The 16315-nt window shown below is 47.0% G+C and overlaps 1 protein-coding gene across 4 annotated transcripts in view; it reads right to left on the bottom strand.

The window, feature by feature from the left end:
• Positions 1-16315, bottom strand: part of dac (dachshund family transcription factor) — a 184290-nt gene that overhangs the window by 37831 nt on the left and 130144 nt on the right. For all 4 annotated transcript variants that reach the window (XM_069134496.1, XM_046616829.2, XM_046616830.2 and 1 more), the window contains one exon: positions 1702-1785. In XM_069134496.1, coding sequence (XP_068990597.1) covers positions 1702-1785 — 84 coding nt within the window. The remainder of the gene's footprint in view (positions 1-1701; positions 1786-16315) is intronic.

The following is a 16315-nucleotide window of genomic DNA, read 5'->3' as shown; positions in this document are numbered from 1 at the left end:
CGCGCTGCTGATATTCTTAGGCGAATGTCCGAATGTCAGCGAGTCCTGTGGGCAGGAACGCGACTTGCAAGGACGTGTGTCTCGTTCGTGAGTCCAGCACGTGCAGGATCGGACGGTTTCCTCTATTTACTCGACATCGTGAGACCTAGGGTTGGGTTCAGTGACTGGCCTGTCATATTCATGTATTGACACCGAGCTGGTTGACTAATGGACCGGTGTTGTCCCAGGCTCGCGTTACCGCGAGGGTGCAGAACCGAGGCGAGGCAGTCGATTCCCTCGATTCCCGCGATTTCCTCGATTCCATCGACTGCAGTTCAGCTTTCGCGAAGGATAAACAAAGGCCAAGGCAATGCGCCGCGCGCTTGTCGAAATTGGTAGAATTTTCCGCGTGCAGGAATAGAAGGTGTATGTGCAACTGCGAGCTGCCGCTTTGCGATGTTAGAAGGGCGGAGTCGGGGTTGAATTTATTGATTATCGGGGCTCGTTGAAATGGTCTTTTAATAAAGGCGGGTGGCGGTGGTGGTGCGGGATTTCACCCCGTGGATTTCCTTATCTTCGACTTTACATATTTATAAACCTTTTATTGTTCGCTTGTCAGACCGATGTCACATTTTAAATACAATTTTAGGATATTATATTAGGCACAGAGTGTGTACGCAGCTATAGCTTGCGAGTGTGACATTAAGGGTCTCGGTGCTGATGCACGCTCGAAGGTTCGACAAGAAAAAAATAATAAATAATAGGAAGTAGCGAGAGAAACGTCAATATGGTCGGGAAAAGTTTTTCAAATCGATGTGAATTTGAACGGCTTTTGTAATCCCGCGAACCGGATGAAGAGAGAGAGAAGACGTGAAAAATGAAAAGGAAGAATCTTGGGGTGAAAAATCGTCCTGGAGGAAAAAGCCGCGTCATCAATCTTTGAACGCGTGTACTTCGCTCGTCCGGTTTCGAACTCGAGTAACGCGAACTCGACGGCGAAGACGAGAACAGAGAATCGACGACCGGGGAAGCTGGTACCAACCTATCTGACACGCATTGTCCACCCCCATATTTCACCACGCACCCTTGACGCGTCTCCAAACACGGCGTGTTCTTAGACGCACATTTGCAGCGTATCGCGATCTCGATTTCCAATTTTAATCAGAATCCTTTTGGTCTACGAGTTGATCGCATCGAGTCCGCGAGGCATGTAGGAGGCTAAGACTGATGCATCTACTGCGCAGCTATGTCGATACTCCGAAGTGGCATCTGATACAAAGTTAGTTGAGCGATCGCGGAGCCTGAATTTGCCGTCTCCTGATCCCGCTTCATCCCACCGGAGCCAACATCCACGAAGAGAGACTTGAGCGTCAGGCAACAGGATACGAGGGCCTTTAAGCCGGCAGACTTGATGTGCGCAGCTAGTTTAAAATGTACGGCTTCATGGTTCGTTACCAAATTAACCCTCTCGTGCCGAGAAGCCATCCCGCGGTCATACTCGATGCACAGATTGTTGCGGAGTGTAAATAAGCAAATAATGTTGTGGTTATCTTGGGCTTGGGTCAACGTTCCGAATTATCAAAACTCCGAATGTTACCAACGTGCACATGTGCCGTGAAGAGTTTACCACAAACGTGAATGTTAATGACGGTCGGAGTTTTGACGGTCTGAAGTTTTGAGAAATCGGTACAACGTTCTGTCTAAACTACAATTCACACTCACCACGGATCTTCTGTTCATCTTGTAGCTGCCTTTCCAAGCTGTCTTTAACCTCCTTCTCCCTGAGTACGTCCATCCTAAGTTCGGCTGAAACGTGACAAAAGTACATTATGAATAGTTGTCTTTTTATCAGTAAATTCATCGTCATTCCAACGGTCCCAATTCCTTCGCACCACACTCCGCAGTCTAGAATAGCCCAATTTGACGCGACTAATAGCGTCTCTCTCCCGATTGTTTCGGACTTTTGCGAGGAACCCTCATCTTCCGAGATTCGAAATGCCTAATCTGGTTCCCAGTGGCTCTCCGGGGACCCAGCGACTTCCACCAAGCCAAGCAGGGGGCGGTGGATCGTCTTTAGGGGGGATAGCATGGCGGTGGGACACTGGCTGATGGTGAATCCGAACATTCGAGAGTGCTCGCCAAGGGACGAGTACAGCGAGAAGGGTAGTCGAGGCGGTGGGATACATTGCTCGATTTGAGGAGAGGGAGTGAGAGAGAAGTGCTCGGTGCAGCGCGGCTTCTGCTTCGCTTCTTAATATAATTCTATTAGAGGTAACTATGCCCGCCCTGGTTGCTCCGGTTCCCCGAACTGGCTGGTCGCTCCGCGATGATCCGTGCTCGCGAACCGTTGGATTTAATCACGGAGCCAGTCGACCGTGCGATATTCCTATTCTCATCTCTCGTCCTGCGGGTCTCCGGCTCTTCATTTCTCCGGCGATGAAATTGAGGACTGTTATTGCCAAATTAACCTGACCTCAGCCGGTGCTAACTGCTGCGATCCTTTCCCATCTTGGACCCGATCTTCCTCGGACTGAATTATTCCCCGGTAGGTGGAGTGCAGGTCGAGTTCTGAAGTGGAAGGGCCACTTCACCTGGCGAAGGGACGCTGGTAGGAAAATCCACGGCCAGGATCAGGCTCTGTCTAATAAATTAATCAACGGCGTCTCCTCTCGGATGCAGTCTAACGAGGCGTGAGGGTAGGAGGGACTCTGGACGATGATCGATAACGAGGTTAAAGTGGGCATAACGGCTGGTGAACGCGTTTAATTTTGCAGTAACCGAGGGTTTTCGCAGCGATTTCTTAACAACGTTGCACGGCGTTTCAAATTGAATCTCTTCGATCGAGCCGCCATGCAACTTGCGGAATAAAGCCGGTCGACGTCCGGGCGGCCGGCCAAAATTACCGGACACAACCACCAAGGCTCCAATTTACCTCGAGCTCCCTCTCTTCCTTCCTTCCTTCCTTCCTCCCCTCGTTCATCCCTCGTCCCATCTTCGAGGTTACCCGCGATCCTTCTTGGGATATAAGAGGCGGGTTTTGATGCTGGACTGTTTTTTCTCCGTATTCAAAGAACCCCGAGCGAGTTTCACGCGACGAGGCCATAATCGTCATTTTATCGACTGCCATGTACTAAATTGACCGAATTATAGCCTTGGCGGCGACGGATCGTTGCACCAAAACGTAATCGAACGGAGGGGGGAAAAAAGGGCGAGCCTTCGTCCCTTCTCGCAAACCGAATTAGGCGTCTTGATTTAGAGCCGTAGAATTTAAAACTCTATCGGCTTACCAGTTCCACATTCTGCCTTCCGCCTCTCTGCCTGCCGATCTGCGCCACCTTCTTCACTCGATTGGAATTGGGATACGACCTTGTTCAACGAACCGTGAATTTTTATTTCCACACCTTCGCCGAGGGCTTCAGACGACCTTTTAGACATTTCTTAATGTACGTACCCTCGTCATTCCGCCCCTTGACCGATTCCCGAGAGTTATCATTTAGAATGCACTCCCGCAAATGCGCGTGCAGCCACCATATTTACTACCTTGAGATAATTTTCGGCGGTCGAAAAATACATCAAGGTTTCAAGAGAGGGGAGGATAACGAGAAGAAAAAGAAGAAGAAGAAGAAGAAGAAGAAGAAAAATGAGGATAAGAAGAAGAATCGTAAATCAATTATGCGGGAAAATGTGCGTATTGAAATTAGCCTGCGTGGTCGTGAGCATTAAAGTTGCAGGGATTAATATGCGAAGAAGTGTGTGATGCTGCGAAAGCACATAGTCACTTTCCCACCGTGGCTGGTACATGGGGGATCCGATTCTTAAGTGAGGCATCGCCGCGTCCCCCTAATTCAGGCTCTTTCGCAAACTCTATATCATTCTTATTTCAATTAGACTCGGTCTCAGGTCGTAAACTTTGAATAACGCGTCAGGGGATTCTCATTAGATGTTGAAAACGCGGTGAATTCCACCGCAGGTGAAAAATTCTCCTCTTTCGTGCACGATGCGGGGCGGGCGGGAGTGAGGGACGGAGGGAGGTTATAACGGTTGGCCAATGAGAATTTTCCAGCCGAGAAAACGCGGCTGCGAATTCGCGAGGCGAGTGGATTGGAAGGGCATGATTATTGATTAGCGACTGTTGCACCGCCGTCCTTAGCCCAGAGTCAAGTCGAGGCCACGTGCTAAGATATTCGCATGCCCGGAGGCCCACCCTCAGAAACAACAAGGCGAACCGCCCGCGGCTATTCGCCTATACAGGAGTAAATATCGCCCGTGTAGATGTGCGTGGTGTACATTTTCGCGCACACATCGAGAAAGCCCGGGAACGTGTATAAATAAGGCGGATGTACCTACAAGGGGCGGCATAGATCGGCAATCGCTCCGCCGGTATAATGTGGTTTCCGTGTTTCGAATATCGCGGGAGCGGAAAAGACATTCGCTGGATAAATATTAGGCACGCGTTGAAGGCTTTTCTGAAATAATATGTTAATTTTCTTACACAATGGGAGACGTGAAATCAAGTTAGAAAACGTGTCTATCGCGGCCGGAAAAGCATAGGGAGTTAAAAGAAATGTGAAATGAATTTAACGGAAATTATTCCCGACCCTGATCGAGCCACAGCCATCGTCAATGGCCATTCAGATTTGGAATATAAATAACTGGGTAGGTATTAATAATGCGAACGTTAATATAATTCAATCAAGGGGAGGCAATTACCGTCCTGGAGTCTAACTTTCCAGCTGCCTGGTACCGTGGAACGCCTCTTGCAGAGCAGAGCAGAGTTGAGTGGAAGTGTATTTCCAATGAGGCAAAGAGAAAGAGGGAGAGAGAGAGAGAGAGAGAGAGAAAACGAGAGATAGAGAAGGGGGGAAACATCTCGGAGCTCTAGCTAGGTATTTATGAATTTAATTTAACTGATGGATTAAGTGCGGTAATAAACTATGGATAGGAATTAACCGGGGGATTATTTTATAATTTACAACGACACGGGAGGAGCGTAAGGGGCGAGGCGTCGTTCGTTTCGTACTTGTGAACTTGACGCGAGTGCAGCTAGTTTGCATCGACGAATTTTGATCAAAGCTGACCGCGAATTGAGATCAATCGATCCTCATTCTCAAGCTCAGCTCTCCCGCTTCCCGTGGCTAGATTTGAATTTCATAAATCCGAAATCCTAATCCCAGCTAATCCTAATGTTGCAGTGTTTGCCTAGACGGTAGGGGCATTCGCGAAGGGTTGTAGAATATTATTGTTTCTACCCTTGCATATTATAGTTGAATAGTAATTAAACGTTTTCTCTTGAAGGGTGGGCCCTCCCCTTCCGGTCGAAATATAATTGTCATTACGCGAGGGCCAGATCGCGAGATCCCAGGGACAGACTCCGGTTGTGCAGTTCGGTGAAACGCCTTAGCCGCAGTTTTCGATGCTGCAAAATTTTCCCCGTTTTCACGCTGCGCGAGGGGCCACCGTTTCTTGCACGGCTCTGCCGCAGGGCCAAGGGACGGAAACATGTTCCCAAGTTTGGACGTTGACGCGACTCGTACAAGCCAATAGTTATCCGATGCAGATTATAATCCTGGCCTAGAATAGAATAGTCTACAAGGGTTCGGTCCGGGTTTAAGACGGACTTAGCCGGTGTTCCGGCTGCTGGCCACTTTGCCTCCCATTAACCATTAACGAAAATAGGATTACGCTACAACGAATAGCGGCTTTCGATGTAACTCGACCATTTCTCCAGTTCCCTGCGGCAGGCCGCGTTTTCCGCAGCAGAACCGCAACCGAACGTCAATAAAACCCAGAAGTTTTCAGCTTTACACTAACTCAAAGAACACCCATAGGCTTCTCAAGTTTCATTCGATCACGATCGCCGTTCCCAACGAATTTTTTTTGGTAGATACTCGCGTTCCGGAATTCAGAGAAAACGGTGATCGATTAGTCATTCATCCAGACGTCACTCCTGATTCGGGTCTAACAATAAAACCGTAATCCGCAGATCTGGAAGTGATCAACACTTTTATCGCACGCGGTTCCGACGTTTGTCCAGATATGCAGCCACTTTGAACTGTACCCGCTGTTCACGTATGTGCATAAGTAATATAGACAAATCCATTTGTTAACACGAGAATGTGCCGGCTTATCAGCAGGTACACTTTGACGTTTAAAGAGATACAGGTGGTTTTCAGCCCGGCTCACCGCGTCCCCAGAGTCGGCTGTAAGTGGTCAGTCGAGTGATACAGATATGTAGGTACATATTTGTCGTACGTTGCTCAAATGGACAGCAGATGGTCCCTCGGTTCAGCGCCGGCGCTGGGACAGCACGCGTTTTACTGCACTCTTAATTACCTTATCGGTTAAAAGCGATCCTCGGAACAGATAGACGCCCGACTTAGGCCGGACTGTTCGTTGCGTCTTTCGGAATTTCGCACTCCGCGAAGTTCGCTACCTCGAACGTCAAGTCGGATAGCTTGACGGTTGGTCGAGCTTAGCGACGGCTCGACCAATGTTTTCACGTTCAATTGACACGGGCGCACGTCTTGATTCCTGATTTTTGTCCCGGTAATCCGGCTCCGTTGGCTTGTTAGCGGTTCCGAAAACACGAACGAACATGCAGGAACATGCACGCGTGTGCGAAAGATAGTGTCGTCGAGGACGGTGGACGGCATATGGTCCTACACACCCGGGACAAGGCTCGATTTCGATCAAAGCATTAGCCGATCAAATATTAAACAGGGTCTATTATACGGGGAGGTGTTAACACTGAGTAAATAGTTATATTAGCGCGACTACAGCGGCGGCCCGTGTGAGTCGAGGCAAAAAGAGGAGCGGTGTACTGCATCGGTGTAGCTAGAGCCGGACTAAAAGCGTCTGTCAAACCGGAATTATAGGCTGAACGGACGCGCGTGTAGACACCTAGTAATCCCGATACTCGCATGCCGTACCTACCGATCGCCGAGTGGTATATTGGTAATATCTATCTCCTGAAAGGCTAACCTTCGGCTCTTCGCCTCGGACCGCGTCGCGATACGGCCGAAAGCATTTTCTGGTTCTGCCGATAGCCTCGGCAGGTCCTTTCCGCCGGTGGTAATCTGTCGAGTTATGGCGGCCGCCCGCTTACGATCCCAGAATTACGAGGTGCGAGCTATTGATTTCGCGAGACGCGGGGACGGAGAATCGGCCGATTTCGAAACGTCGAAAATTCCGCGTCGCCCGAGTCCTTTTACTCTCGCATCCGCAGTAACCAGACGTCCTTCGAATCGCATGTCCCGGCCACTTACGGGTCGTATTAACACGAGCCGACACCGGAAATGCAAATATCACCGTTAATTTCTACGCTGCAATTTTCCCCACAGCATGGCGCTCGCTTTGCTAGTTGCAGGCAGCCAGCAGCTGCGCTCTACTCGTGTCACTCGATCTCGATCAGCGATATTACTGGCTGTCCCTGGGACCGTGACAGTAGTTACACCCGAGTTCATGCGTGTCTCGGAACTGGCTTCGACTCCTTCCGTATATCGATAAATCTGCGCGTCATTTGTAGGAACATAATTGTCTATGTGCGCTACTTGGGAACTGCAGCGGATTTCGTGAAACGGTTTTCGGCTGTTCGGGGTATGCTTCGAAGGAAACGATCGTGATACAAGAGCGCGCGCCGGGTAGACAGGAATATCATCACCCACACTAGCAGATCCCCTTATTTCAGTCGCCTAACGACTGCAGACGTGGTGAACAGACCTTCTTGTTTATTTTTAGATCGTAAATATCCACCTGGTATTGTAACAAGACGTCAACGCGCGCTCAACAACGACCCGCAGGACGCCCAACTGCCAGCCCACCGATATGATCTTTATGGACTAGTAGATGCCGATTCGGAAGTTTCACTCGCACACTTTTGTTTCCATCATCAAACTCCTCGTGCTTCTTTTCTCTCGTCTTCTTCCAGAAGGCTCTTTTCGCAGGTGATTGGTATTGCAATACTGGAATTCAAGACCAAACGATCGCTGAATTTTTTCATCTGTCTTCCTAATCGTGACTTGCAACCGTTTTACCGCGATTTCGAAGAAACTGTTATAGCCAGAGTCCACAAACAAAGTTCATCGGAACCTCGCGTTCTCTGTGGCGTGCGGCCTTCAGCAAAAGTGCGCGTTGATTAATATAAAAGAGAAGCACCGTGCATGCATAGCCGAGGCTGGCAAACAGGAGAGTTTTAACTACCGTTTAATTATGCAGCTCACCAGGATCAAAAAGGGGTAAATAAAAGGAGTTATTTACAGACAGTTAAAAAGAGGGTTACGAGAGAACGAGGAATTATATGCACAAGAGCAACTTGTAGTTCGTGTCGTGGTTAACGATGCCTTTTATTACCACAAGAAACGAGGATTTTGTTACAGTGCAACTTTTCGAGCTGCGTGGCTTTCAGCCGGAATCGCACATAACCAACCACTTTATTCCTTCGGCTGATGAATTTACGGTCACCGAGGCCCGATCTGTTGCAGCAGACCGAGGCGAGGAGCATCGACTGTCACAAAGAACGATCAAGGAAAAAGTCGAAAGCTGACGCGACCATCATTCGTCAGCTAGGAAAAAGGACAGCAAAACAAGTCGACCAGTTTAGGCACCGTAACATGGAACGTAGAAGATGGCTAGGAGAAATGGCTTCGGATCAGATGCAGGTGCCCTTTTCCAAACCCATGAATGAGACGAAAGGTCAAGAAGAAGGATCAGGCCCAGTCAAGTGAAAAACAGACCCACCTTCCAGTTTTCTGCAGGTAAAATGAGATGCTGAGGTGGAGACCAGACGCCACTTACCCGAGTGTTCGGCTGCCTCTTCCGTCGTCGACTTCCGTTGCTTGCCAGACACGACAGACAAGCTTCGATCAGAATTTCTATTCCGAAACCCGGATGATCGGATCATTGCCGATGAACGGAATGGTAACTCTGATCCAGCGAAGCGAGGCGTGTTTCACATTGCTCGGGATCGGAAGTCACAAGCCACGCGTGAACTTGCGGGTTCATTCGCAGTCTGAATCTGAGGTATGAGAGTGAATGAAAACATTCGAAATGTATTTTTTCATGAGACGATGGAGTCAACCCCTGATTGTATCGTATTCTTTAGTTGATACTCTATCATGTTTTCTCAAAATGACAATCATTCGAGGATACTTTGATGTGACAAAAGTGGTTATGAGAGTTTTTTGGATAACTGATTTAGAATCTACCGTCCGAACGTCAAAATTCGAAGTGGTGGAGCAAGAATAGAAGGATCGACTTTATCACGATGGTTAAATTTCATTGAGAGACGCGGAAAAAATGCGTTAGAATGGTTTCCACCTACTCTAGAATCCGGCAGAGTGTTGTTAACATCGGAGGAGGACACCTTGCGAGGTTCCGTTGTCAATTTAAAAGAAGAGAGGGAGTACTCGCATCGCCGTGGCTGGTGCAGCGAAGCGAGCTTGGCAAGCTACATGGGGCGAGTTCTTTTATTGTTAAGTAAATAATCAACTAGTTGTTCCCATGTTAGGGATAATTTATTATCCTCTCGGGGTTCCTGCCCCTTCCTCCTCCGGTTCTCTCTAGCGCGTTAAAACTCTTAAATTCCGCGCGGGTGCAAAGCGCGCGTTGCGCCGCGCTGCGCCGCGTTGCGTTGAGTTGCGTTTATTTTCTTCTCCCCGCGACCCTTTCGCCTCCTCGCTCGAGCCGTGGGCCTTCTAAGTGGTGCTATATGCTAAGGCCCGAGGTTTCTTTAATTGACAATCGGCGGGCCGCCCTCCCGGAGCCTGCTCGTGGGTCCGAGGTGGTATCCGACAAGCGGCCGGCCGCGGCAACATCGTATTGTCTTCGGATTTTCTCCTCCTTTTTATCCCAGCGCCCTCTTCTTTTTACTCATTTTACGGGAACCGAGGTATATGCGCTCTTCTGGCCTCGTTGAGGGCCCCCGTTTGAGACGACATACCTGATCCTCTCCTCTCCCCTCTTCCCTTCTCCTCGCCCAACTCTTAAGCTGATCTCAACTCGCTAACTTCTTGCCAGAGCGCGCAGGGCAAAAATAATAAGGCAACCAGCCTCGCCGTACAACCAGTTTCTGTATTCTGGCCAATAAACGCCTCCAGTCCCTATACCATAATGCCCCGCATAGTGTTAACCGCGCGGATTGCTTCTTCGGTATTTCAACTCTGATTATTAACATCAGCATCGCCATCTGCACTTGTCGTATACATATACACGTGTCCGATTCTTAGTCTTACTTCAATTACATACATTCATTTTTGTGTATTCCAATTTATACGCTCGTACAGTAGCAATTTTCTGCCTCAGATTTCACGTCGGTAGAAGGAAATTCAATGCCGTCACGAATGCAGTCGTTTAACGTTTCGTTATTTCCAAAGATTTTATTGATTACGATTATTCGTTCCGCTCTATCTCAAGCATTCACATTTCATCGAGGTTCAAAAAAAAGTTCTTGTTGCCTCTAGTTCGGAAAAAATACATTATACGTACAAATTTCCAACGACTCTCGAGATTGTAGTCTTCAGACTCAGCGATGAGAAGAAAAATGGTTTACATTCTCGAATCGTTCGACTTGAGGGTTAAAAGACGGTTCTAGTTCGATTTCCTTTGATCCAACGATTTTAATTTTGTAGAAGGATAATCAATCATCGCATTATACATTATACTACACAGGTATAATACATTGCGGATCGGCTTAATTAAGAACGATACTCTTCCGTTTTAATCACACTGCACGAGCAGCGCACTGAGCACGTCTCTGCGAGTTGGCGTATTTTTTTTTTTTTTTTTTTATGCAAGCTGCACTTTTCTCTCAACAATTTCCCAAATCCATATCCGATAAAAGAGAACGATCGAGACGAAAAAATGGAGGATATTTCTCGAATCTTTTTATAAAGACGTGCGGTACCGTTGTTGTCTGACCCTTTCTTTCTCCCTCTCTCTCTCTCTCTCTCTCTGTCTCTCTTCGGCCCGAGGAGTCTTTATACTTCTTTTCACTCTATCTCCGGCCCGTCCTGGATGGACTCACGCTAGGGTTACGGCGTAAATACGCATACAGGTTGAGAGGCGGAGGGGGAGGAAGATATAATGCACGTGCATACGGAATTCGTGGCGAATGTTTCTTCCTCTGTTGAGAGCGTTGTTTGCCCCCCTCGGCCGCCCCGTTTCGTTGGAGGTAATTAAATATCCGCCGGTTGTTGCCAGAGTCCAACCGCCCAACGCGCTACCTTAACGATTGTCTCTGGGTCAGAGGTCGCACACGCACACATCGCACAAATAATACCCTACTCGGTCGCGGTTATACGAGCCCCGGTGATGCAGAATGGCATGGGAACTATTATGCTTATTAAGATGGAAAGTAATAAATTATAGGCAGCTAATAATGGGAACCAACCTGATATAATTGATGCGGCCTTATATCTACACGTTATAGCTCGGCGTGTACGCATACACGAACTAATACTTCACACAGGCTTTATTATACTCGGCCATGTTCGATTCGCGAACAATCATGTATCGGGCATTGAAACCTGAGCTAGTCGGCACCTCTGCTTTGTCTCTCACTTCCGTCTTCATCTGGCGGCGATCCTTTTGCGATGACATTAAAAGTAACGGAAGCTATCTATCGGAATGGTTCCAGTGTCTACAAATAAAGGATGCAAACGAAACACGATGTTATTCGTTTTTGATACTAGAGAGTACATTCACGGCTCAATAGTAAGCATTGGATTCATCTCTCCAAAACAATAACTCGTTACAATGAGTTACGAGGGTTACGAGCAATCGAAAGATGTGTCGTGTAGTCATGATTTCTCGTGGTTAGTTTTTTTTTTTTTTAATGCACCCACCGACAAGATCCAACCTCAAAGACAGAATGTATCAATGGGACGTGTTGGCACCACCACCACAAAAGTGAGGGATCTAATTGCTACATTATGATTGGAGTTAATCGACATTGACACTGCTCTCTAAACGTAAGTCAGTCATAAGTATACCACTGGAGAAAATCAGTGTGTATACGCTGTCAATCAGTGAAGTATGAGTGAAAAGTTACTGCATCGTCAGTGTATGTGCACTGATTTTTTTCCAGTGGTATACTTATAACTGGGAGTCAGTGAATTTTCGCTGATTCAAATTAAGAGAGTAATTGCGCAAATGCTCAGCTTTGAATCAGCGTGTTGTGTATCAACATTTTCAGTAATGCGCTAAAAATTTATCTTTGAATAGTGTGCCAACCAGCCCAAGTCTTTTCAAATACCGTAAGGATCGATGAGACGACTCGCTCTTCCGTCTGACGTTACTTTGAAGGGAAAGCGAGGGATGAAGGTGTAGAAGGTTTACTGCCAAGCGCCACCATATAATACCCATGGGTGCGAAGCATATCCGGCGTGTGTTGCAGAGTCTATTGTAGGTTGATACAGGTACCTGTGATGCGCCTGGTAGAAACTTGCAGGCCAAACCCACGCCTACAACTGCGCGAGTGCCGTTTACCGAGACGAATGTGTGCCTCCGATATTGGTCTGCGGCTGCGTATTGGTATACACAAGAAGCATTAACGGGCGAGGGTGTGTCCCGGCTAATAAACTAATTTCGGTCTTAATTAAATCCAAGACAATACGGCACTAATTAAAGTAAACATTAAACACAATAAAAACCGGTATCCGAACGCAGGTATAATATAAGCTATAAGAGAGTCGAAGTCCTGCATCCTGGATCCCGATGCACGCTGCCATGCTGCCGCATCGCCGGTCCGGTTGTAAAAGTTATTCTCTCGCTCACGTGTCTGCTGATCGGCCTCGAGATCACGGAACTCTTCTCCCGCTTCCTGCCTCTCTTATACCGGTAATTCACTACCGACCCCCGGCGACCTTGTCTTCTCTAACCGGGAACCGAAATCACTCCGATATCCGCCCCCTTTCAGTTGCGGCGACGATAATGTCTCGGCGATAATTTACTTTGAATATTGAATGAAAGGGTATAATCCATGACCTAAACGTATACTGATACACAAATATGTTTTCTACTCACTGATTCTATACAGAAAAAATTGTGCTTTGTATTTCTCCCGACATCTTGGTCTATCGTCCAATACGAGCGGTGATTAAAGAGGACTCGAACCTCGTGATGACCACGCCAAGCAGAATCACAGCGACAGAGTCCTAGTCGCTTGAAAAGCCGGAGCTTTTCCGGCTAGGCCATAAGCTGAACGTGGTTGGACCGATGATTTGATAAACCCAGAGATCGGGCGAGTGGGTATAAGGTCCGGTTCCGCGGAGCAGGCGGTGACCAAAAATCGCGATACTCGCAAGTTGCGAGGTAGAGAAACACGCAGGTTAGTACACGTATAATGCACAGAGAGAAAGAGAGAGAGAGAGAGGAGGAGAAAGAGATAGAGAGAGAAAGAGAGAGAGAGAGAGAGAGAGTCGCGGCGAGTCTACAATTTTAATTAACCCGGTACCGGGTAGCCAATCGCGATCGAATCGGGCGCACGATCTACAAGGAATCTACATAAGATCCTCCACTCCCGGCTACAACTCAATTCCCTCCGGGGGCCCCCTGGTCCTCGGGGCGCCTCTCTCATCGCCAAGAGACGCGTGTGTGCGGGCTCACCCACGGCCGATATCCACCTACCGCCATACGTCGCTATCTCCGAGATCGGAGATAGTAGCAACTCCGGCATCGGCACCACCACCACCATCACCACCACCATCATCACCATCGGCAGCGACGACCTGGACGCAGTTACACATGCCTCCCACCCGTATTGTCTGCTTGAATAAATTCTTCGAAAAGGAGGAGGAAAAAAATAAAATGGAACCAAACACCGGCGACGAGGGGGGTCAAGAATTAACCACCCCCTATATTTCCCAGCTCCGTACGTACGGCGAAGTCGTGATTCGATATTTCTTACACGCACGTACTACGTTAACGATGCCTTGGTGTCGGGGTGAAAATACTACCGTTACAGTAGGAAGTCACCAGCGTGCTTCTGCTCCACCAATTAATCCTAGAATGTCAAGTCTTGGCGAGAAGTTGAAAAAATGATTAAATATTTCAAGTATCGCGATAGACTTGAGACAAATTTAACGTATGGTTGAGTAGTTGAAACCTTGGTTTCAGGTCGAAATAAGTCGTCGAAACTGTCAGCAGGACCATGAAGATGATAAATAATGTTACATTTTGGGCAAGTCAAACGATAAATCAGAGTTCATACCATATTTTTATCTCAGAATTCTCTTTACCGACATTAATGACTGTGTAAAATAATTCTCACTCAATTTTACCGTACAATCATTCGGAAGTTTGAATGACACGTAGGCTGAGCATTAGATATAAACAATGTACAGTGTAGCCCGAAATCGATGCTGAATTGAGAATGACATTGCCGAGTATCGACTGTGATAAGTGCAGATTAGCAGTCTCCTTCAACGTAAGAATAGATATTGAAATCTGCAAATGCTCCTCCGTTCCGTTCACGCGACGTTTCTCAATGTCACTTACAGCTTTCGTCCGATATCCCGAACCGACGATGTCCGCAAGGAGTACCTTATAAACCACGGTCACAGGAACGCGGGGCAAAAGAGATAAACAGTGACGCGGGGTGTATTTTGTGAAACCGGAGACGGCACGCGAGGATAAAATGTAGCGAGGGGTTACGAGAGACGCGCCTCTCGCCTTCGTTCGCGTCTTCTCGGTGACTTTCGTCCTTTTGCGGAAAGGTGGTAGGTGGTAGGTGGTAGGTGGTAGACCTCTTCGCACAAAGGAGGACAACGCGTATGTCGATAATACCCCCGGTCATCCCGCGTGAATTGGCTCGCGTTGGTGGGTGTAGAAGCACCGACGTCACGCCGCCCTCAAGGTGGGCTGAAAATGAGAGCCTCTAAAGTCTTCTAAGCTGCAGCGATCGAGACGGAGAGACGAAGAGACCGCGAGGTTCGAGGAGGTGAAATAAGGCATAACGCCGGGTAACTCGACACCGCCGCTCGCGTATGTAAAACCATATGGTGTAAAACGAGATGCCGCTTCGTTCGAGTATTAAATTGGGTCTTTCGAGACACGTGATGCCACTGCTTGAACGGCTTAAGCGTACCTGCACCGCCCGTCTTTCGAAACTATCTGCCCCGATGCTTCGTTCTATCACCAATCCGCCTCGATCCCTTCCCAGCTCACACCACCGCGGCTATAATTCCATTCTGTCATGTTATTATTGAATTTTCATCATTGGAAAACCTCGCCTGGAACCAATTCAAAATCTTCGACTTTCTTTTATTTTCAACATTCCGTCTGATCCTAAAAGGAGATTGGAATTATACCGCTGGAACATTGCTCTGTACGACTAAAAGCAACCGTACCCTACAACTGAAATGATGAGTGACAAATTTTTTTATACACGAGTTCAGTTGTGCCTGATCAAAGGCAGATACGGTGAGTGAATTTTAGATCGTTGCAGTGCGTCTTAAATAGCCGTGAATAATAATTATGAAAAATACCACAATGCTCGACGTATCTGTGATTGATCAAGCAAAAGACTAAGCTCGATTCAGAACTTCTCGTCTTTATAATTCATTTATTATTTTCATAACTCATAACTCATATTTATATTTGTATATTTATATTTATATATATATGTATATGTATATGTATACGTATCGACATCGAATTTATATGTATGTATATCATGATCGTGTAGATGTGCTTGTTTTTCTATATACCGTGAGGGTCTCTTGACGCGATCCTTTCGCGCCACTTGAGGTGACTCTGAGTCTTGAGGATCGGCGGCTTTGGCCGTCAGTCCGAAAGGCTCGCTTCAACAAACTCACTCTGTATGTCTATTGTAATATTACGATAATTATTATATAAGAACTGTTACACTGATACTTAATGAATTCAAAATCTTTAAAATTTATGTACCCATGTATATGGTAATAATAATAATACTAACAATAATAATAATAATAATAATGATAATAATAGTAATGATAATAATAATGATAATAATAATTTATGACTAAAATGGCAACATTTATATGCAGTGCCATTTTATTGTTGCCAATTTTTGTTATTTACGTCTGCCATGGTAAGTTGATTTCGCAATAGTCGGTAACAATAAAATGGACAGATGCTTCACATCGAGATTTAAGTCTTATGGTTATATTAATTAACTTAATAAATTCTCTATATCTATACTCTTTTTTACGATTTGCCTATCTGATCAGCCCATTATAGGTATATGAAAAATTGACTGACTTTTTACGATGTAGCTATCGAGTCACGACCGACTCTCGTTCAGGGTCTCATGCTTTTCTAACTGATTTATTATCCATTTTTCGCTCTCCTTCTCGCT

This window comes from Neodiprion pinetum, chromosome 3 (assembly GCF_021155775.2).
Source record: "Neodiprion pinetum isolate iyNeoPine1 chromosome 3, iyNeoPine1.2, whole genome shotgun sequence".
Lineage (NCBI taxonomy): Eukaryota > Metazoa > Arthropoda > Insecta > Hymenoptera > Diprionidae > Neodiprion > Neodiprion pinetum.
The sequence above is the reverse complement of the archived record's forward strand: the minus strand, read 5'-3'. Positions and strand labels throughout refer to the sequence as shown.